The 24,894-nt window shown below is 38.8% G+C and overlaps 1 protein-coding gene across 1 annotated transcript in view; it reads left to right on the top strand.

Moving 5' to 3' along the window:
- TIMM50 (translocase of inner mitochondrial membrane 50) overlaps positions 1 to 24,894 on the top strand; it is a 1,096,571-nt gene that overhangs the window by 732,489 nt on the left and 339,188 nt on the right. Inside the window, exons 7-8 of the mRNA XM_044062888.1 lie at positions 8,080 to 8,184; positions 20,621 to 20,719. Of these exons, the coding sequence (XP_043918823.1) occupies positions 8,080 to 8,184; positions 20,621 to 20,719 (204 nt within the window). The remainder of the gene's footprint in view (positions 1 to 8,079; positions 8,185 to 20,620; positions 20,720 to 24,894) is intronic.

Below are 24,894 nucleotides of genomic sequence, written 5' to 3'. Positions count from 1 at the left end.
CTCAGTTGTTTATGATGCATTCTGAAATAATGAAGAGGTTAGAGAGCCTTTCATGTAGCCACCTTTTTTCCTTTCTTTTCTTCAGCAGCTACTTTTTACATTTGTTCCTCACACCTGAGGGAGAAAAACTGAAATCATGTATAGATGTGCCTAGTCATCCTAAGGACAGGCAGGTGACTAGATGTAAGGACATGAAAAAGCCCCTGGAATCTCTCAAGCTAAGGCAGAAGCAACAAGGACAAGTTCTGTTCCATAAGTTATTCACAGATAAGCTCTTCTAAATTGGGAAGTAAAGCTTCCTTGGCTCCAGGCTTATCAGGATGTGCTTTTGTAGCACTTTAACACCACTGGTAATTGCCCCTCTTCTCTGCCTTTTGATGGCTCTTCCACTGTGGCCTAACATTTGATAGAGATGTTTAGCCTTTGAGTCAACAGTTTGCAGTACTTAACTTCAACACTTTGTAGTGACTTTTGCTGACCTTTGGTTAGTGTTTTTATCTGCTTAGGTTGCAGAGTTCAGTGCCTGCATCTTTACCCTGTCCAGCTGATTCTTTGTCATCCTCAGTCCCACCAAATACACATAGCTAGTGTCCAGTATTTTAAGTGTAGGTTTCTTTCAGATCTTGGTATTCTTGGCATCTACTTACTTTTCTCTTTCCATTTGCTGTTTCGTGTGTGACTATATATAGCCAATAGATTAGTCATCTGGTCTTGTCATTTTGCAACAAGGTTGAAAACCAGTTGCATGCATTACAAACTTCACATTATCTTTTTCAGTGTGTGTGTGTGTGTGTGTGTATGTGTGTGTGTGTGTGTGTGTGTGTGTATGTATATATATATATATATATATATATATATATATATACACACACACACACACACACACGTGTATATATATATATATATCTATATATATATATGGGATCCATTTACTGCATCGAATTTACATTTCAACGAAACGTGAATTTGTGAGTGCAATTCTGCGAAAGTGCATTTTGTCGAAAATGCACTTTTGTGTGAAGATAAAATAAAATAAAAAAAAAAGTAATAAAAACATGCAGTTTGCATGAAATCTTAGTTGTACATCAACGTTTAGTGTTGATGTACAAGTAAGCAAACTAGTGCTGAGATTGTGGTACAGTGGGGATAAAGGAATATTCCCTTTTCCCCACTGTAGTGCGATCTCTGACTGAGAATATTAAAGTAGGGGGTGGGGGGGTGCAGCAGGGCTTGCAAAAGATGTTTTTTTGTGTGTTTTTTTGTTTTGGTTAGCCGATCCGGCAGCTATACTTCAGCGAAAGTGCAGTTTCATTGAAGTGCACTTTCACTGAAGTGGGGATCTAATTTTCTTTTCGAACAAGTGTAATTTCGATGAAGAAAATTAGATCCATATATATATATATATATATATGTGTGTGTGTGTGTGTACATATATATATATATATATATATATATATATATATATACATATATATATATATATATATATATATATATATATATATATATATATACATATACATATATACACATATATATACACACACACACACACACACACACACAATACGTGTTTTTGTATATAGTTTGTTTTTTTTCTTCTTTTTGGTCACTATGATCCAAGGTACTTTTTTAGGCTAATCCTCCTTACATATGTCTCTTTTTACTGTCCTTTGTGAGTTTAGTTCACACGTGCATTAATTATTCATCTACTGACCCTGTAATGCACGACTGAAATCCTAGAGTCTGATTTCACTTTGGGAATAGAAGCCTATGTCAGTCATGCTCTAGAAGGCTGTCCCTTCTCAGATTCTAGAAAATCAGCTGAGTTTCCTGCACTGTTACAGTTCATTTTTGGAATTGATACAGAAAGACAGCAGGTAAATAAATTCATTCAACTCTTTATTATTTTCTTTTTTTATTTGCAGTTTGTTTGGCAGGATAGTCCATTGGGCCACAAGGAGCCCGTTTTCAATGGAGTCCTGGGGAGAAAAGCTCCAGAAAAATACAAATACATGGTGCACATTGCACATATACATTACAGATTATCTCATAAGAATACAACTGTCTTTCGGCTTTTCCCAGTTAGGGGTCGCCATAGCGGAACTCTGGTCTGCTAATGGATTGGCAGTGAATTTTTACTGCGTTGATTTGCCAGTCTGGCACCCAACCTTCAAAGAAGGAACACCCACACACGCTCGCACCTACCTGCATGTCTTTAAATTCACTGGACCGCAGGGAGGACATGCAGACTCCACAGAAGGCGCTCCAGGCGAGAATCGAACTGGAAAATCTCATAGGAAAACAAAGTAAATATGATAGGAAAAGGTTAACAATGATATAATACATTGGTATAGTTCATTAAACAGCAATAAAAAACACTTTTTTTTTTTGTTTTTTTTTTTGTTTTACAAAAGTAGCACGATAGGGTAACTGTTAAGTAGTTGGTCAAATAGTTCAATAGAGCTGTGGAACTGTAGGAGGCAGTTTACTGTGTGGTTAATAAAAATGTGCCTGAACTGTATGCAAGACTAAGAGGAGTAAAATATTTTCACTGCTTGTATCTTACTATCCATGCCCATAAAGTTAGACCTTCCATTTTCACATTATCTTTTTATTGTCTTACAGCATATCCTTATCTGCCATAGCAGAATCCTTTTAATCTATCCATCTGAATACTTCATGTTATGTTAAGTGTGTTTATTATTAACCATTTCATGCATGGGTACATAGTTTACTACCTTAGCCTTAGTTTTATCTTCATTTAAATTGTCTCAATATGTTCCACATCCTTGTGTTCAAAGTAATAAGTGGGGGGAAATGCTGAATTTGAGTACCATGTCAGTTATGTCTTTGAATTTGTGAATGCCTTGTATTCTTTGCCAGTGGGTCTAAATATAAAACCAGTAACGGTGAATCAGTAGGACATCCTTGCCTGATTCCCCTGCTCAGATATAGTTTCAGAGAGGAACCCCTACCACATTAATTCTTGCCTGCTATCCTTTATATATCCTCCTTCCTAATTCTATCAGAGAATGTAAATATTGCCATTGCCCTATATATATATATATATATATATATATATATATATATATATATATATATATATATATAAAATCCCATCTGCCTCTGTCGAATGCTTTTTGTGTATCAAGACCCACCAACAATGGTAGTGTTTTCTTATAGTCGTCTTCCCTCTGTGTCGTAATTGTTGTATCAAAATTCTCCCGCTCTCCCGAAGCTCCATGATAGTAGCTTTAGCTGAAATATCAGTACATGACAGAGTAACCCCCTCCCTCCAACAACCCCTTACTACTACATTTGTACCATTCCGAACAAATTTGGAAAACTAGAAAACACTGTGAGAACTCACCAAACACTCCGAAGCCCAAGTCTCAATTTCACTGAAAATACAAAGTCCAACGCTGTATAAATAAAAGTACACATTTATTTTAATCTGTTGAAACCATACGCTTTTCGTTGGCTAACAATCCGACTTCTTCAGAAAGAGCAAACAAGCAAACAGTGCCTCCCCTTCATAGAGAACATTTAAACAGTTCACTAATTGAGAGTAGCAAGTCACATGGTTTAACCTCTTCTGAATTAAAGTCCCAGCACTAAAAAAAGCACTAGGGGAACAATGAACAAGTGAATGCCATGTAATAATAATACAATACCAAAATATTAAAACCGTATTAATAGCAAAGCAGGTTGCCAGATAAAACAGTGTGTACATACACACAAGACAAATCTAGGACATGTAAATAAATAAAAAATTGATTTTGATCATGAAAATGAATATTTACAAAGGTTTAAAACATAAAATACAGACAATGTTGTAAGCCCCCACTGCCAGGTTTGAAAACTGAAGAAATTTTGCTGAGATTATGAAAAGATTTTAAAAATCAAAACACACTGCCAGTTGTTGAAATGGCCCACAGGGCCAAACAGCCTCACACCAAAAAAGGTGAAAAAAGGACCTTCTCCTTTGAGAATCTGAAATAAGGCAGCTGCGACTTTAATTCAGAAGAGGTTAAACCATGTGACTTGCTACTCTCATTAGTGAACTGTTTAAGTGTTCTGTATGAAGGGGAGGCAGGTTTGCTTGCTTGTTCTTTATGAAGAAGTCAGATTGTTAACCGACTAAAAGCGTATGGTTTCAACAGCTTAAAATAAATTTGTACTTTTATTTATACAGCGTTGGACTTTGTATTTTCAGTGGAATTGAGACTTGGGCTTTGGAGTGTTCGGTGAGTTCTCACATTTCTACCATTGTTTTCTTCTTTTCTTGTATCTCTTTGGAGCCCCTCTCACAATCGGTTATTACTCCCATTTTCCTTTGTCTCTGATACTCTGCTGAAAGTCATTCCTGAAGTCCTATCTCCTGTAACATTGTTGTTTGCATCTTATATTGTCAAATGTTTGCATCCCCTCACCAAAACCACATTAATCCACATCTGTCAAATTTGATAACACCTTTGACATTTTCTTTTGCCTAATATAGACATAAACACTTCATAATGGTGGTTTTGCATTGAAATGAGTCTAAATGAATTCTTGTCTGAAGGGTTATTTTCCCCTTTTGGGGTAATATACCCACCCTAGCTTTCTTCCAGGATGTTGGCACACACTTCTTTAGCACTTCCTTCCTTTATGAATTCCATATATCCACAGGAATACATCTGTTTCTGGAGACGTCCGTATTGTTTCATCAAATCATTTTTATCTCATTTAGTCTGATCTTGGATATTAGTGTCATGCCTCATCTTCCTGTAACTATGGCATAGTTAAACTGTCCATAAATATTTCAATTTGTGCTTTTCTTGGTTATTTCATTCCTTTGCTTTATAAACATTTTCATAAAATTTTCGTATATGTCTAATACCTCTGTAAGATCTCTGGTTGGTTGTCTTCTCATAGATTCCCCAGGTTCGGATACAGCTCTTTCTGTTGCCTAACTCTTTTTTGCTAAAAGTTTTTGTGTTCTTGAGTTTTTATCAGAAGAATTTGCTCAACAGCAACCTTTCTAATCTCATTCTAATATTATCTATATGCTCCCTTATTTTCCATTTAGCACTTTGCAGTGGATGCTCCTCTTGTTCTCCGAGTTTCTCTTTTTTCTACAATACTTTAACAGTTGTTAACCCCTTAAACCCTGAAAGCAATTCCTATTAATTTCCCTTATTTGTTTTATTTTTGCTATGCTTTTAAACTCCATTTTAAATTTATTCTACTATGTCTCAAATCATGTTGACTACCCATTCCGAAATGTTCTTTTTAACAGGCAAGTTGGAAAGGTTTGGTGTCCCATTTTTACATCATTACCCTGCATGTTTATTTTTGTGTTTATTAGTGCATGATTTGATATAGTTAATGGACAAATCTCAATGCTTTCAGTTATGTAGCCGTGCTCCTGTGAAATATTTCTCTCCATTCTAGATCAGTTTTTCTGTTTTGGTGAAAACTGTGCAAGTGTTGTCTGATTTCCAGCTGTAGATTTCACAGTTTTTGTACCAAATGCTCATACATTTTTCTAGAAATCTAACCTGTTTTGTTATATTTTCCCTTGTAGGTCCCCAATACATCCTCAGTATTGTAAATCGGGTTCCATTCCCCATGCATAAATAGTATTCCCCATAGAAAGCATATTTCTGTCAAAATTCTCCTGAGGTCTTGAAGCTCCATAATAGTAATTTTAGGTGAAATATCAATATGTAACAGAGATACCCTCCTCCTCATCCTCTTTCTTTCACCCCTTCCAACAACTCCTTACTGCTACAACTCTTAACATTATTTTCCTCTTTTCTTCTGTCAGTCACGTTTGGAGCCCCTGTCACAGTCTGGGTTTTTATTCCATTTTCTTTTTTAAACTTGTACTCTGCTGAATGTCCTTCCTGAAGTCCTTTTGTTTGTCAAATTCAAATGTTAATTTTTATCCAGATGTATCTTCTGTAACACTGCTTCTTGCACTCTACAATGTTTTTGCTTTTTGCCTGTGTGTGTTAGGCTATTAACATTCCATATCTCTCTTGTAACATTGCTTGCACACTACACTTCTGTTCACTTTTACCTATATATTTAAGGCTATTTACATTCCATGTTTAATATTGACAAGAGCAGCCAATCTGATAAAAATCTAATACTCCCATGTATTGTATGTGGCAATACTTTTGCATATACGTTTCCAGCTCACAGCTTACATTCCATGGTAATGTTTGGCAGGGTGTTCTTGTAGTTTGTTTTCATCACTTTTGGAACCCATGTCACATTTTCTGACATGTTTTACTTCAATAAAAACACTCAAGAAACAAAACTTCATTCCAGGCACCCAATATAATAACATATGAACCTACTTGCTTCTTTCTAGCCTCTTGTTATAGTGTAATGCTTGGATACATTAAAATTAAGATAAAGTCTTTGTGTCTTTCGGCTTTTCTTGGTTAGGGGTCGCCACGGCGGAACTCCGGTCCGCTAATGATTTGCAGTAGAGTTTTACGTGCTGGCTTGCCGGGCCTAACGCACAACCTTCAACAAAGGAACGCCTGTTCACGCATGTCGCCACACAGAAGACACTCTAACTGAGAATCGAATGGGCAATGTCTAACTGTGAGGTGACAACACTACTGCAGCACCACCACCGCAGCTAAAATGCAGTATTCATATGAAAACAAACTGAAGATGAAATAAGTTTTAATTAACATCATACATGTAGTAGCAGCATTTCTGAAATGTAGTAATGCCCTGTTCTCTAGAATGAGTGATTATGTATGACTGATGCATACACTTGTACTTGGCTGTTTTGAATGTCTCTGTCAGTATTGTGGTCAGCTGTTCTGTCAGGGTACAGTCATCCATTCTGTGGAGGAGTGCCTCCTGAGTTCATTGAAGAATTCTTAAAATGTTGATGTGTAAACTGCATGCAGTTGTCATTTAGTGGACTAGGAGATCAAAGTAAGAACTTGGTTTTCTAATAACCTGAACCAGAAATATCTACCCTTCCATTATTACCTGATTCCTCCTTCCAATTTACTGTTAAGTCTAACATTTTGTCTGTGCTTTCCTAATATTAGGCAGTTATTGATGTTTCAAGAAGCAGAAGGACATTTCATGTCAGCATTTATTATTCTGTGGAATGGTCTTAGTCTCTGCTACTGGTGCCTAATCTGTGTGGCACTGTGACACAAAGCTCTGAAAATGAGGAAGAAGAGCCTAGTAATAGTTGGCTTATTATATAAGGTGACTGTTAAGACGTCTATTACAAGCAAAATCCTTGCACGTATGACTCTTGTTGTTTTTAACACTAAAACCTCCTGCTGCCATAGAAATGCAATCAAAAGCAAAGTGCAAATCAGCTAATAGGAATAAAACTGCAAAGTGCATTGAAAATCAACTAGCAACAGTAAAATTGCAACATACACATTACATTGCCACACATGATGGTGAGAGAAAACAAAGTTATCTGATGAAGTGAGAGCACTTAATGTAGTAAAGGTAGCAGACCTTATGCTGTCACACAAATAGTATCGAAAAGTCAATTATGATAGTGTCACAGCCATTGGTGGTGTGTCTTAATTGTGGATATAGATAACAAACATTGTTTTCAAGGTGAATTTCATGATATTCATTTGTGAAGCACATGATAATTTAGTTATGGCCATAGACCTGATCATAACTGCATGACTGAATATACAGAGTCTCACTAGTATGCTGTCTTAGTTCATAACTCTTGTGATGTTTTAATGCAAGTGCATCATAAAGGGGATCATGTGAGTGCTTACTGAGCCAAAATGTAAAGTGGATAACAGATTTGGAATTGGAAAGTGTTCTTGTGATATACCAAGTTTAAAACTATGGTGTAAATATGACTTATCCATTAATTCCTCAAATCGTGTTAATTTCACTAGAACATTTGTAGCAGTTGTCTTAACGGTATGTCTGTATTCATCGCAAAAAAATAGCAGATGTGGTCATATCAGCCTTTCTATTAATCCAAGTGCAACACTGGTCAGAAGTGTTTTGTTCTAAAGATAGTAATTATACCACTGTTTTCATAGCTTCTTTTTCTTTTTATGTCTTTAGCTTGTAACAGGCTGGCGCTTTAAGAAGAGACCAGGAATCGAGAACCTGTTCCAGCAGCTGGTCCCACTGTATGAAATTGTCATCTTCACATCAGAAACAGGCATGGTGAGCATTGCAACTTATTGTAATGGTCATAATATTATTGTTATTATTTTTATTTGTTGTTGTTAAAGTGATGTTTGATATGGTTGCTCCCTTTTAAAATTGTATTCTGAGGGAATGAAGGAGGATCAAATTTGGATACTTGGTACTGCAGTACAGATTTCTTTCATGGCCTTGTGTTGCAGACTTCTGGTCATAATAGATTTTAAACCAAGGACCCATTTGTCTAAGTTGGTGGTAGCTCAGGTGGCTATAAAATGTCCAATGGCACTTGTCAAAAAAGAATTACACAGCTTTATTACAATTGTCCTTCCTTTTCTGTAACATAAAAACACAAATTTATAAAATAGAACAAAAATAACATCAGAAACTTATCCACAAATAAATAAAACAAAAAGTATCTATCATTCCATTACTTGCTTAAACCCATAATTTGGTTTACTTATGCCAGTTAATAAAAGTATCTCCTGTGTAACATTATCGACTTTCCAAGCCTTATTATATAAACATTTCCACATCATCTACCTCAAATTCTTCAAATGACCCACTTTACATCAATTTCCTCTCTTATAACTTTTACATATTTCTCATAATTTCCTTAACAGATAGTGTCTCCACTGATTTCCTATTTCTTTGTACTTTTTTTTTCTCTGACATGTTTCTTCAGAAACCTGCAGTCTTGTTATAATGTGTAACCATACTAAAGCAGCTAAACTTAACAAAAGCAAACTCACTGGATTTCCGCTTTAAGTTTTTCTTATGAAATTTTGATGTGTAAATTTGGTTAAACTGAATTTTGATGAGATTTTGTGTGCTATTGTAATGCAGAAATTGGAAAAGGTTCTTTAATTAAAATGTTTCTTATGTATATCGAGGTATCCAATATAATGGGCATTTTGAATTAAAAAGTTTACCAGGAAGTGTTTGGTTCTGTCTGACTACAAAGTCTTATAGATTCGTAGGTAGGTACTAGGCTATCTGCCCACTAGATTAGATTCCTGAGCCTCTGTCCAGCAGGGCCATAGAATTGATCCCAGGGGTAAATGTACGATTTCCCATCCACTCATCAAGATTTCTTTTGAAGAGGGTCAGTGAGGGGCTTTGCCTAATTGGCATCGCCTACAACTTGCTTTCCAAATCGAGCTTTGCCTAACATGGACTGGGATTCTATTCCAGAGCGAGGGAAGCCTCTGGGATATAAATCTGTCCCTCCAGCATGTTCTGTTTATTGTTGTGTTGAGGTTTAAATCCCTGGAGAGTGTAGCTCTAATGGATTTGTTTTTCTTGAGGTGGAGCATGTCCATTAATTCCGGGTTAGACATGGCCTTGTATGTCAGGCAGAGATCGCCTCTGAGTAGGCGGTAAACAACTGAGTATATAGCTGGAGTTTCTTTAGTCAAGCTGCATAGGGCATTTGTTTGAGGCCCACAATCCTCTTGGTGAGGTGCTTTTGAGGTCTCTCCAGCTGTTGCAGGTGTCCGGTAAGATACATCCCAAATGGGGCATTGTACTCAATTATGGGCTTGATGAGCGATGAGTAGAGAGGCACCATGACCTCTCTTGATCTAGATGTGAACCCTTTTGTGATTAGGTGGGCTATATAGAAGGGTTTTCTAACCACTTTGGCAATGTGATTATCAAAGGAGAGGTTACTATCTACTTGGGTCCCCAGATCCCTAATTACATTTTCCATGTTTAGTGGATTACCTCCTATGTGGTAGTTTGTGGGCACTTTGTTTTTCCCAAAGGAGATGACTATGCACTTTTTAGCATTTAGCTTGAGGCCATGGTTCTGACACCAGGTATCTGTCTCCGTAAGACCCTTCTGGAGGATGCTAGTGTCAGTCGGAGAGTCGATTATGGCTCCAAATTTGCAATCATCTGTGAACGTGGTCAGCCACAGTCCTCCCGTGCTTGCCTGTACCTCAGAGAAGTATATACTGAACAAGAGGGGACCAAGGACTGAGCCCTGTGGGACGCCACTTGTAACCGGTTTGGAGTCGGACATGGCACATGCAACTCTGACCATGTGAGTTCAATCCCTGAGCCAGTTTGCAACCCATCTCATGACATATGGGTTGATATTTAAGCTGGTAAGCTTATTTATAATTCTAAAGTGGGGTATTGTGTCAAAGGCCTTTGCGAGGGCCAGGTAGGCTGTGTGGACTACCTTTACCTCATCTATGGCTTTGGTAACTGTTTCAAAGAAGTCAGCTAGGTTTAAGAGGCAAGATCTGCCTTTAACAAAGCCGAATTGGTAGGGTCCAGTGTCTGGAGGTTCCCAATGTCTTTGTTTATGAGATCCATGATGATGCACTCCATAACCTTGCAGACCAGGCTAGTCAGGCTTATAGGGCGATAGTTGCCGGGATCCGTTGTGACACCACCTTTGTGGAGTGGGATAACTGTTGCTATACGCCATTCTTTGGGTACATATCCTGTAGTAAGGCTGAGTTGGAACAGTGAGTTTGTGAGGGTTTAGTCCTTTTTGGAGCTCGTGTAAAACGCAGCCCGGGATACCATCCGGTCCCATTGATGCTGTGTTTTTTACTTTGGAGAGGGCTGCTTTCACCTGTGTGTCGGTGATGTCTGGGGGACTACATTCTTCTGGGATAGACACTGGCCCTTTTGGGGGGGGTGAAGTTTGCACTGAATCTGTCCGCTAGGATGTTGGCAATGTCAGTGGGTTCAGTGTATTTATGCCATTCTGCACCAACTCAGAGCAGATCTGAGAGTTGCCACCTAGATTCTTAACGTAGCTAAAGAAGGCCTTGTGATTTTCTTTAGAGTCTTTGGCGATTTTTCTTTCGAAGCTAGCCTTCGATTTTATGAGGGAACATAGTTTCTTGCCAATACTGATCAGGGATGCCTTCTCTTTTTGGCATTTTGCCCTATCATGTGATAGTTTCCTCCCTCTGTTGTATAGCTTATTTGTAGCTGGGGTCTACCAGACTGCCCTTCTGTTTTTGGAGGAGTGATTCTTGGTTTTGCTTGGGATGGCTCGATCCATGCATTCCTGTAGGTGCTCATAGAATGCATTTGTAAAGAATTCTGCGGTTTGCGTAGCATTTTCCATTAGCCCGGGGGCTTTGAAACTTTCTACTTTGGTTTTGAGAAGTGTGAAGTTTGCTTTTGAGAAATTTTTCACAGTGGTTTCCTTGGCTGGGGGTGGGGTCGGGATGTAGATATCCATTGTGATTAGTTTATGGTCTGATCTTACCAACGAGGGATTTACCTCTGGTGTTGAGCATTGGGCCCCCATGTTGATGATGACCAGGTCCAATATGTTGTCCCCTCTTGTGGGAGTGGTGACTAGCTGTTCCATGGCGTTTGAGTTTATAAACTCCAGGAACTGTTGGGCAAAGGAGTTGAGACTTGAGTAGTTTTCCCAGTCAATGTTTGGGTAGTTGAAATCACCCAATATCATGGTGTTTGGTGAGACCTTCATATTCTCCAATGTTCTCAGGAATGCCGAGTGGGGGTCCTGAGACAAGGTGGGTGATCTGTAGCAGGCTACAAACTGAAAAGCAGTTTTGCCCACTGTTAGTTGCACTTGGATGGTCTCCGATGCCTCCTGCAGTGCTACTAACCTGGAGGTGTGGGAATCCTTGATGAAAATTGATACTCCCCCGCCTTTTGTATTTCGGTCCGAGTTCTGGGGCCGAAACGTATGGTATGAGTTATATCCTGGTAGTGCTGGGGTGCTCTCTGGAGCCTTGAACCAGGTTTCTGTTACTGCACAGATATCGATTTTCTCCATACTGAGGAGTGCCTCGAGTGCGTGCATCTTGAGGTTTAGACTTCTGGTGTTGAGTAGCATTACCCTTAGTTTTTTGTTTCTTGTATTGTCTATGGAGGTGGGTTTGTCTTTTGAGCCTTGCCTAAAAAAGGCCCTATGGGGGTGGCAAGAGCCTTGGCCAGTATTAGAAAGCCTAAGGGTGACAGGTGCAAGCTGTCCCTAGCGAAGCAACGTGGCATGTCGAGCATGTTATCCCAGGCTGACAGACACTGGATCCCCTTTGAATGACACCAGTAGCTTAACCAATTGTTAAAATTCATCATTTTGTCTTTATACTGTGGCATCATTCTTGGTGAGGGCAAGATGCTACTCAGGGTCAGAGTCATACCGGCCTGGGCTACATGATCAGAGAGCTCCTTTGTCTCTTTTCATGTAGTCCAGGGAGGTACATCTCGGGTCATTCACGCCAACATGGACAATGACAGAGTCATATTTGTACCTGCTGTGGAGTGACCTGAGTGCTTGTGTTATGTGGCGGATCCTGGCACCCGACAGGCAGCTTACAGTGACCTTCTCCTTGCTCAGTCTGGTGAGTGGGACGTCAGTGTGCTTGACAATAGAGTCTCCTATTACTAGTGTATTTGATGTGTTATTTAGACTTAAGGGATGGGATTGTGTGGCACACTGATTTTGTGAAGTATGTGATAGGTGAAAATTGTTGTGGGGTAACGGTTGCTTGGATGTCTGCTTTGAAGATCTCTGCTGCTTTGGCAGATTTTTATTTAGAGCCTCCGAGTATGTTTTTGTGAGTTTGTGCGTCTTGTTTGCTGATACGATTGGTCTATGTGAGACTGGTTTTGTGGTGCAAGTGATTTCCTCCTCCTCTTGACTGACTGTGCCAGTCTTGGGTTGAGAGAGCTCGGCCTCCAGTTTGGCTGTATAGTTGCATCTCTCACATATATTTGAGTTTGTTGGAAGGAGGAGAGGGTTGTCTGTGTACATAAGGCAGTTGTAACATTACCTCAAGATTCCCAGATTTACCAGCTGGACTGGAGAGTATACCTGAAACTGCCCTTTGGACATGCCCGAATAGTTTAAAGACTGATTTATTGATTGTCAAGAAGGGACGAATCTTCTGTGATTGGGCTTCTGGTATCCCTTTTCAGAACCTCAACAGGCAGGTTCATGGTACTATACAGTTTCTTCTGGTCAAGGTTTCTGGCCAAGATTCCTCAAGAATCTCATTTCCTGAATACATAATCTCTTTTCACTGAAAAACAAATATCTGTGCCATTTTAGGTTTCCCCCATGGTTTTAACAGTAGCACACGTGTGATTCACATTAGGCTCCCCTTGGCATATTTTCCTATTGTTTATATGGTGCATACACATCACCATTTCATACTGTAATATATGATGGAGACATCGCACATGAAACAGCAGTTCAGCAGCCACTGTGCCACAGTACTTATGACCAACACCAAACACATAGTCCAAGATCTGTTCTTCAAGGTACCCTTCCATTAAGCATTTCTTGTCTTTTGTGACTGTACTTCATCTCCTCCTTGACTGTATTGTCTTGCATAACAACTGTCAGTTAAAAAAAAAAAAAAATCTTGCCCTTGATCTCCTTTCCTCCTAACATTCTGTTTTGAATATTTTATATCGCACCACTGTCTTTTTCTGTAGCAAGTCATACCCCGATATGTGAATTTAACAAACATCACTTTTCATTCATAGTTATGTCTTACATTTCTAAACACCAACTTTATCTTCTATCCGACATTTCTTAAACCTAAAATTTAAATTTTTTGGTTCTTTCCTATCTGTGACATTCATCTAGACAATTAGTTTTAAGTTTAACTTCAGGTTTATTGACACAAGACTATAATTTTCGCATTTGCATTATATATTTTATAAACTTTATTTCTTCAGTAAGTATAGGTGTATTGTTAGAGTTGCTAACAGGTAACCTGAGTACTTCTGTTTCAAATTTCCAGTGTTCTGCTACCTGCTTAATGATGTGTATCACTTCGTTCTTTACAAGTCCAAAAAAAACGAGGACCTTAAAAGGCACCCTTGTCTCATCTATTACATAACTTTCCTTTCCATTCTAACCATGAATCAGGATAATTTACACAGATTGGATAAATTTCTTGACTGTTCCACTGCCGAATAAGTATGCCTACTTGCTTGCTTGCGTCTTTCGGCTTTTCCCGGTTAGGGGTCGCCACAGCGGAACTCCATTCCGCTAATGATTGGCAGAAGATTTTTACGTACTGGCTTGCCGGGCCTAACGTACAACCTTCAACAAAGGAACGCCCATTCACGCATGTCACTACACAGAAGATGCTCTAACTGAGAATCGAACGGGCAACGTCTAACTGTGATACTAGAAGAATAAAAATACTTTGAGCATTACTGGATACATTGATTTACATTGTATTTACATTCCAAAAGAATAAAATACTCTGATCACTGCAAGGTACAATAGTTTACATCTTATTTTTTAATTAACACTGTTTGATTGCTGGGGTGAGTTTCTGTTTTGACTTGTGGTGGGCAAATAGTAATTATCCATGAAGATTCTGTTCTGGCCAATCTTCAGATTTTTCTCTCTAATCCGTAAAAGGAATACATTTTTTTTTATTTCAAGTAGAATGTTTGTAACTTAACCAGAAGTAGTCTTGTTTTTTTCTTTCCCATTTTACAGACTGCAGCCTGCCACTTAAGTAGCTTTTCAACCACAGTAATGAAGAAAGGGAATAGTCCAAGTTGAGACAGTTTATGCAGAAGTGTATGTTGAGAAACTGTATCAAAGGCTTTTGACAGGTCATGAGATAAGTAACAAAATGAAATAGAAGGGCAGCTATCTTCCCACACACAATTTTATTAAGCGCTTTCATCTGGTAATTACCAGTACTTCCATCAGAATAACAGTATAGCAAAGACAGCAGCACTTTTATAATCACATGTACTCACAGAACCTCCGTCTGTCTTTGTAGTGGACAAAAGTGCTTAATAAAATTTTGTGTGGGGACATGCTGCCTTTCTCATTCATTTCTTTACTTGGTTTTGCCTGGTTCGTGTTCTGTGGTTTTTAGGTCATGAAATAAGGTGGAATCGAGTTTGCCTGAGTCCTTGTATTTGTTTATGGTGCCAGCGAATGATAAGAGGGCAGTAGTTGTATTGTGTGTTAGGTGGAAGCCATATTGGTTGGATGTTAATAGCCCTTCTTGTGGGAGATAGTGGAGGAGATGTTTATGAATACACCTTTCAAAAACCTTTGAGAAATGTGATAGTATTTCAATAGGCTGAAAAGTAGAAAAATCTGCTGAGATGCCACCTTTATGAAGAGGGGTAATATAAGATTTTTTCCATAGTGAGGTTACATAGCATTTTGCGATTGATAAGGATAGAGACTCGGTATGCTATGACATCGGCAGCTATCTTTAGGTGTTCAGGTGGGAGGTTGTCAGCACTGCACGCTGCGTTGGAGAAAGATTTGAATTTAAGTAGAAGTTTTTTTTATCATAGATGTGGAGACAAGTCCAAAGTGGAAGTTGCTAGCAATGGATATTTAGAGGCTGAATTAGGTTCGGGTGGGGATGCTGTGCTGGGAAGGGGGGAGCAGTAAAGGAAGTGACCGTGTATAGGATGTATGCAGAATGCTGGTTTTGGTCTCAACTGTTTGCTGAATTATTAGGATGGGGATGTTACTGAGCGGATGGTAGAAGTGCTGGATGGGGGGAAGAGTTTTTTGTTAGGGAGGTAATGCGTTCTATGAAGTAGTTATTGAATAAGGTTGCAATTTCTAGAGGAAATCTGTTATAAGGGTTGGGTTTCTTGTTTGAGCCCGGATGCAACAAGTTGTGTGTCCAGTATTTTTGGGGGTCATTTTAGTGTTGATGTTGTAATGGCTATAATAAATATATATATATTTGTTTTTTAGCTAGGTTTCTAGGTTAACTTGTTTTTTAATCGGATTGCACAATTCTGTATAATGTTGCAGGTTATACGGAGTTTTAGTTTAATCCATTCTTTCCATACTCTCCGTTAGACATTGTAGTTTTTGTCTAGGTAGTGATCCATGGTGCATGCTTAATTTTCACGCTGTTTTTATGCAGAGTGGAGTGTAACTACTGTTAATAAGGTATTGATTGCCTTGATGAGGGGAAGAATTTTTGGGACAAACATTAAAGGCTTTCAGTGCGTCGATGAAGGTGTCTTTATTGAATTTAGAATATTTTCAGGTTGTTTAAGTTGATAGGTGTTAGATTGGTAGGTGGCCTACTGTATACAGTAAGCTGTCATGTTTTGGGAAGGTGAGAAGAAACAATTGTGGGAACAGAAGACTTATACCAGTATCGCACAGACTGTGACAGGACATCAGGATTGAACTATAGATCCTGAAGCTTTGAGGCAGAATCCTGACCCACAGAGTCACCACGCTGTTCAGATTCAGATCCTGGAGCCTCTGTGTTGCATAGCTTTCAACCTTCCATCTCCAAAATGAGGAACACTGCCTCTAAATGTGGAACGAAATGGACAAAATGTGGAACACTTACTAACAGCTAGCTAACAACTTCAACAGTGAAACTCATAGAATGGTTGAAATGTGCAATTTGTTACTTATAAAAGGATCTTTTAATGAACTGATGTAATTCAGTTCGCTTTACCATGGATATCAGTTGCAAAAGTTGCTAACAGTGCATGTGTGACACATCCTTTCAATGTAGAACTTGGAGGAACATGTACTTTTTAAGACTCCAAATGAGGAACATTCCTCATAATGACATAAACTTGAGAGGTATGTGGTATAGACAGTGGATGGAATCTCTTGTTAAGCCAAACGTCAGGCAGTTTTAGTGGTGGCAGATATGTTGTCATCTGCTTCAGAGCAGTTTTTTGTCCCTTTTGTAAATCCTATATGTATCCAGATCATCAGGCTATACAGTGACATCAGCCATCTCTCCATTTTTCATCAATCCCCATTCCGTTCTAAAGAACAAATTCTAGCAATGTTGCAACAAAATTTCTACATTTGCAACCAGCAAACCATACTCTTCCCACCACTGAATTGCTACAAAATGTGTCAACTGGTTAGGGCTACCACACACCCTTTTTTTTTTCTCAGCTGTAAGTAGCTCACAGTACACTACAACACCCTGAAATGTATTGCACCGTCAGCACTATGTTAGAGCCATGCTTCTCTGTTCATTCTTTATGTTCTACTGATAAACATCTCCTCACAGTTCAGAAATCCTCCAACATGGCAGGTGACACACTTTTACCCCATCCACATTTCAAGTTATGGAACTCCCTCCCTCTCCCAGCCAGACTGCTTAACAACCCACACAACTTCAAATCTGAATTAATACAGTCCATTCATGATTCTTGGATATGTTGCTGCTACATTCCCGGTTAAATCATCCTCACCCCTCACATGCGCAGCTCCAACACCATTGTTCATCTCACTGTCAAAAGTATATCAAAAGGAGTGCAACTCTCTGCATGAACCCTAACAAATGTCTGTGCTCATGTGTAGACTGCATTTGGATGCAACGCCTCTCAATGTAGCTGTGACTATCATGTAACCCATCTGGTTTCTTTAAACAATTCTGTATGTCTCACTACTCTGTTGTATGAAAATATTGTCATACATGTGTTTTTGTCAGCTCATTGATATGGAGCTTTTCTCCTTGGAATTACAGTGAAAAGAGGCTTCATGCACAATGGATCTTCCTGGTAAACAAAAAGTAAATAAATATGAGAATAGAATCTGACTTGTGTATTTTGATAACTTCACTGAAATGTCTGCTTGTTAAGTTTCATGACTTCCTAGGAAGTGGTTGAGCATCAACAATTCCTGTAGATGACCCCCACCACCACCACCACCACCACCACCACCATCATCGCCAAGGAGAGGAGCTTGCCTGAGGGAGGTCTCAGTCCATAGCTTCATCAGTGCTGACTGATGGACTGAATGTGCATCATTCTGTCACTGTTAAGTTACAGTGTTTGAGATGCAATGGTGGTGGTAGATTGATTGGGGGGGCAATGGGGGCTCGATATAAATATCCTGAAATTAATTTAGTACTTTGTAACGGTCTTTTATTTGATGCCAGAAGAATGTTACTGAATGTAAAGAGATGCAGGGGTTACACAACTGAAAATACACGATATCTGGCTGCTGTACAGTGATCAACATTTAGGGGCCTGCTGTCCAATGATTCATTTTGTGGTTGATGCTTTGGCATCCTGGAATGCATATATAAGTTCATAGATTTATAGGAAAGTACTAGGCTATCTGACCGAGGGCATCTATAAACCTAGCCAGAATGTGTTGGCTTTCGCCTGAGTGGCATATATAAGCTTAATGGACAGTGCTGTTCCCATATAGGCAGCTCAACCAGCAGTAGTTTTAATTCCAAGACTTGTAAATGTGAGTGCTGGAGTAGAGAGACTTGAGTATGTGCAAATGGTGACTTAAATATTTTAGTGCATGATAGCTATCACTCAGGGCATTCTCAGTTTTTCCAAAGTGCAGCTGTTTTGGAGTCAGTATGTATAAGTAGCGGGGGTCTTGCCCCTATTAGATAAACCATCTTTTAAAGAATTAAGTTATTATCAACATTAGCTTTTCTCTGTTGCCCCCTCCCCCAATAATTACAGAGATTTGCTATTGCAGGTGGTCTCAGAAGTGCAGTAGGGAGCCAACATAGGCCTCTAGTTGTAGAATTGTGTCCTCAAAAGCTTACAGTGTACATTCTATGAGAACTGCCTTATGCTTGAAACACAAAGGGAAGTAATTATGTTTGGAGACCGTGTAACATGGTTTACTTGGAACTTCCACTGAAATTGTATTTATATAAGAAGGCATGTTTGTTGCAACAGAGCATTATTCATATTTCTAAGGTAAAATACTGTGATTGTGAGTTATGTTTTTTAGTTTCAATTCTGTACTGGAATGGAGTATGTGGCTGTAAGGGAGCTATCTGTTAGGCATTCTCTGTTTGAAGTTCTTAATATTTCACATGAAATTTCTTATTGGTATTGCAGTTACTTTGTAAAGTCTGTCATGAGTGCAGCACTTTAATGATTAATAAGCCTGTGGAAGACAGTGTAGAAGTCTGTCTCACCTGCAAAGTTTTATTATTGCTACAGTGGTAAATCTAATATAACTCATATAGTTTGGAGGGGTCAGCAAAGGAAACCATGTTTGAAATGGTGGATGAACAATTGATCTGTTCTCCACTTCTTTATTTCACAGGTTTCTGTTTTGCTTCATTTGTTTATTTCAGCACTCAAATCCTATTGTAACTTGGTTTGCAGCTCTTTGGAGTTTTGAAGGGCGCTCAATGGCCAGACAATCTGTCTGGTGTGATTTCTTCACAGAATAGTGTGCTCCACTCCTACTGTGATGGAAATGTTAGCTTTTATTATGTTTTTGTGTTCTGTCTTGCTGTATTTACAAAGCTGTAAACTTGGTAACAAATCAATAGACGGCAGAAGGCCAGGAGTGTGCCTGTTATTTAAATGGGTGCAGTGAAAGGTTCTCTGAGCCATTAAATTGCAGCAATTAGAATGCAAATAGCTTGGAATTCCAGTTAACTAGTATCCACTGTTTGTGGGCTGATTGTTGGGGGAGGGACGTGCTGGTGTGGATGCTGTGCTTGTTTAACCTACAGTGCAGTATCCCCAAATTTGAAAAGCTTCTTAGAAACCAAAATGAGAGTAAAATGGCGTTCCCTCGGATACCTCCATAATGGGCCTTCTGGATCCACTGTAAAGGAAGGTCTATAACACAATGGTCTTGACTTTATTCTCACCTGACTTTTGTGCATCAGTGGTTGGTACAGATAAGTGGGCAAATCGTACGTTTTTCAAAAATTATTTCGCTTTGTCTTAGGAACACATCATCAGGCATCTGAGCATAGATGTGATATTACTTGTTAAAAAAAAAAAAAGAGCATGTCAGTCTATTGTATTTTTTGTGGAATAAAAATCATTAAAGCTGGAAGGCGATGCCTGTATGTGTGACTAAATCCCTCCGTTACCCATTTGTACCTTCAATTTTTTTTTTTTTTTTTTACAACCATACGATCATCACATCCTAGAGTAAATAACAAAAGCTGCTTCTTACTATTGCTGATTTTCATTGGGATAGATGTAGCTCTATAGTTCCTCCAGATGAAGCTTTACAGTGAAGACATGGTCTTGATTCCCACCTCGGCCTGCATTCTGCTTGTCTCTTTGTATGGACATGCGGTCCAGTCATGCTTAAAAAGGAATTGTGTGCGTTTTTAGGTTTCACCACGATATATGTAAAACTGATATGTAAAACATTGCTTGCATTACAATGTATGCAAAATATAGTTCATAACTATATTAGAATAATGGAATTGACTGGTTCAAATTTCACCTGCTTTTAATTTTTTTAATGGACTAACTTGGATGATTGCAGTAATTCATTGTGGATTTTTATGCAGATGTGCTTTGTGTGCATCTTGTGACAGACTACATCCTGTCCAGAATTGTTTTCTATACTGTATGCCCACTGAATGCTGGGAGAGGATTGCCTTCCCTCAAAATCCTGAACTGGATAAAGTGGGTAATCAGGGAATGAATGAATGAATGTCTTAAGTGGAAATATTTCTGAGATGTTTCACTCAACTGTTACAATTTATTTTCTTAACAGACTGCATTTCCTCTCATAGACAGCATAGATCCCCATGGGTATATTTCATATCGTTTGTTCCGAGATGCTACACGTTACATGGAAGGACACCACGTGAAGGTACTGGCAGCTTCATTATTTACTAATTGGTTTTACAGTGTGTGTTGCGTTAATGACAGTGAAAATGCTTCATCACTTCCTAATGCAGCCACTTTTCAGTGGAGCACAGCAACTCTAAAAAGTGTGTCCATTGTTAATTAGCAAATAAGGTTTGTAAGTAAAATGGAAGTGTGCAACTATTTATTAGAAAACCGTGTAAGTATATATTCATATATTAGTGTCAGGTTTTTTTTTGTCCTAATGTGACAAAATAGCTTGTTCTGTTAATAAAAATTTGTGAAATTGTCAGCTTTGCAGAAAAAGATGATGGATCTCATTTTAAATGTTGGTCAGTAATCTTGCACATATGATATTGTATGCTTGTACAGTATGTGAACCATGCTGCTATAATTTTGCATTGTAGTCCTCTCTTTAAAGGTTCTCAGCTGTTCAGTATTCATTAACCGTGCAGCATGCTAGTATGTGGTTTTCACTTTAAAAGGTGTGTTTTATTGAAGAGCTGTTCAACAATGAACATCATCCTAAGTGAATCATATTAATGTAACACTTGAATTGGCTGCTGAAACACTGCCAACCCCCATACACATGCCACATGTAATGAATGTGTTATCTTCCATCAAAAGCTATTTAATGCCAATTTGTATTGATTGCTTTTAGTTTTAAATGTGCTAGTATCAGTGGTAATCCAGCAGGCCACAGAAGATGATTAAAACATGTATGTAGGTTAGGAAAGGGGTCTCTTATTTCATAAGGCTGTATTTATTTTATTTATTTATTTTACATTTATTTTATTTTACATTTGTTGACTGGGCTAGTCTAACTGGGTATATGTTCATTTTCAGTAGAGGCCCGGGGAAATAAGCTCCAATAAAGAGATAATAGCAACATTCGTACAATGGATAGTAAGACCAGGGATACAAATTGTTGTATATAGTATTGTACTGTACAATAAATAGTAAGACCAGGGTTGGAAGTAGTTACATATAGCATTGTACTGAGGTTACTAACATATTTAAAGAAAGAAACAAGTAAATGTTTGTAGGGATGTGTCTATACAGTTGATAGCTTGCTAAGCGAGTTTATACTTTGTAAGGCAAACACCTTAACCATTAGGCCACCCTCCCAACCCTCTGTAGAGGTTCCCTGTAAAGACTAAATCAAGACAGACTTCAGTAGCTTACAGATCATATTTTCTGAGGTTCATGAAGGAAGGTAGACAGAAAACAGCAGTAGTGAGGTAAGCAAGCAGTGAGCATAGCAGGATAGGATATTTAGCCTGGGCTAGTGCATGAGCATAGCCAGTGAGAATTATGGTAAACTTTAAGTTGCTTTTTGAAAAGTAGTGTTGAGGGAAGAGATGAGTGTACACTAGGAAGTAAGTTCCAAGTTTTCCCCACGGTGTTGGAAAACAGTGAGTCTCCAGCCTTATTCTTGGATTTATGAATGTCTACAAGTAATTTAGTTGCAGAGCGTAGGGTCATAAGATTTTTGTAGGGGATGATAAGGTTAGTGAGTATTGGAGTATTGCTAGGATGATGAGGGGTCTTGTGGGCAGTAATAATTTGGTGAAACTGAAGCTGAATATGAAGTTCCAGCCAACCTAGCTGTTTTAGATTGTGACAATGGTGGGCTCTAAATGGGGAGCCTGTGGCAAATCTGACAGTATTGTTATAGGAAGTTGCCAGTTTGAGGTTAGTTTTGGATAGATTGGTATAAATGGGAGAGGCATAGAGGAGGGTGGAGATAAGATGGGTGTGGGCAATAGTAGTTCTAGCTGTTGGAGTAAGGAAGGGTTTAATCCTATAGAGGGAGCCTAGTTTTCTATTTACTGTTTTTATTGTAGAGTTCATGTGTGTGTCAAAGTTAAGGTTATGGTCAGTTGTAACTCCTAAGAGTTTTGTGGTTAGGTCAGGAGATATGACTGTACCATTATTAGAAGAAATTGTGAAGTTGGGACTTTTACGTTGGAGTGAAGAGTAATACTTTTGTTTTTTTGTGGTTCAGGAGGAGGCAGTGCTATAGGAACCAGTTTTCCACTATATTAAATATTTTTTGGGCAAGGGAGTAGAGTTCGGATACAGAAGTAGCAGAGCATATCAATGTGGAGTCATCTGCATATTGTATGCAGGTAGCTTGAGGAATATTTTCATTAAGATCGTTGATAAATATTGAGAATAGGAGAGGGCCAAGAATAGATCCTTGAGGGACACCAAGGTAACAGGGAGATGTGTGGATAGATTGTTATCCCAGAGCACAGCCTGTTGCCTACTTTGTAGGTAGGACTTGAACCAAAGTAGTGCTTGTGTATCAAGGGAGAGGGATTTAAGTAAGTTTAAAAGTAGCTGATGGTTAACCATGTCAAAGGCTCTAGTAGTGGTCGGTGGATGCATTTTTGCATGATTTTTGCTAAAGGAGAGAGTAGGGCTACTGGGTGATAGTTTGAGAGTTCTGTTGAGTTACCACCCTTGTGTTCTGGGATAATATGTTAGATTTTCCAGATAAAAGGAATGGTTCCTTCAGTAATGGTTCTGTTTATCAGGATGGAAATGTGATACGCTATAACTTTGGCTGCTAGTTGCAGATATTCAGCTGGAAGATGATCAGCTGATGGGGTGCATGGTTTGAGTTTATGAAGTAGAGCGCAGATGAGGGATGTTGGGACAAGTTGTAAATGAAATGAGGGAGGTAAGCTAGTTGTGGTGGAAGGCAGGTTTGTGCTGACGGGGTAGGGAATTAGCTAGAGATTGGACAGCTTCGGTAAAGAATGTATTGAAGGCATCTGCAATAAGCTTGGGATTGTCGTGGGTGGTGCCTGATGGGGTTGGTGTTTTGGAGTGCCCTGGATGGAGGAGTCTATTGATTCCTGTCCAGAACATTTGTGGTTTATGTTGGTGAGTAAGTTGAAGTTGAGAGTAGAAGTTTTTTTTGTCAAGCAGTATTAATTTTTTAGTAGCATTTCTCATCTGTCTAAATGTTTGATGGTCCATTGGGTTTTTTGAATATCTCCATTTGGCTCAGATTTTGTTTCTCTGTAGGATTTTGTACTTAGTCTCTTTTGACAGCCATAGAGCAGTTTTACTCCTATTTCTGATTGAGCGAATAAGGGGCATGTTAGTCCAGAATTTGTAGGAATTTGGTGTTGAAGTATAACACTGCTTCCTCTAGTTGGAGGTGTTTTAGGGGTGTCCAGTCACATGCCTTAAGTTCGGTTTGGAAGCTTTCTAGGTTAAAATTTCTGTTAGTCCGGGTAGTTTTATATAAGGTTGGGTTGGGAATATTGATCGTTTGCCTAATTATATAGGTCAGTGAGTGGTCACTAATGTCATCAGGAAGGGTACCTGCTTTATATGCAAGGGGATGACTATTTATCAGAATCCAGTCTACGGTGCTTTCTTTATTATTAGGTTTATAGATTCTGGTAGTGGTGGTAATAGTTTGGGAGAAACCATATAGGTTGATGTGAGTGGTAGGGTTGGCTGACATACAGTTGTTCCAATCTATATTAGTCGCCCAGCTCTATGGTTTCTTAAGGGAAGGAAGTAGAAAGCCAGCTAAGGATATTTTCTAGGGTGGTACTGTTATTACAAGGAGGAAGCTAGGAGCATATTATGTAGATGGATTTGGAGGCGTTGATCTGAAGTTTAGAAATAAGGATTTCAGCGTTACTGGATAAAGGTAGATGTGTATCTACTGAAGTAACTAGTAGCCCTGATTTGTACAGTATTGCTACCCCTCCCCACTTTTTGGTTTTGCGGTCTAATCTCAAGATGTTGTATCCTGGTGGGGTGATTTCATTGTGTAGGGTTGTAGGTTTTAGTCAAGTTTCTGTTAGGCATAGGATATCGAATGAATGAACTTCTAAGAGAGCATGAAGGCTGGCAATTTTATTGTTTAAGCTCTGTATGTTAAGATGGGCTATACAGAGAGAGTTAGGAGTACTTATGGGGGTAAATGAAGTGGAGGGATCTGATCTAAGGGGGACTGTGGTGTCTTTGTTGTTAGGGCCAGGGTTGGGGTGAATGTCACCATGTAGCAACAGGTGTTGTTTAAGTCTATGTGTGAGCTGAAGAAATTTACGGAGTATGTTAGATGCTTTCCTAGCTTGGAGATGGGTAATGTGGGATAGTCTATGGTAGGTAGATGGATGTAGGTGTTATGTTTATGTGATCTAGGGC

This window comes from Protopterus annectens, chromosome 1.part0 (genome assembly GCF_019279795.1).
Source record: "Protopterus annectens isolate FY-2018-M chromosome 1.part0, PAN1.0, whole genome shotgun sequence".
Lineage (NCBI taxonomy): Eukaryota > Metazoa > Chordata > Ceratodontiformes > Protopteridae > Protopterus > Protopterus annectens.
Note: the sequence above shows the minus strand (reverse complement) of the source record. Positions and strands in the feature narration are given on the sequence as shown.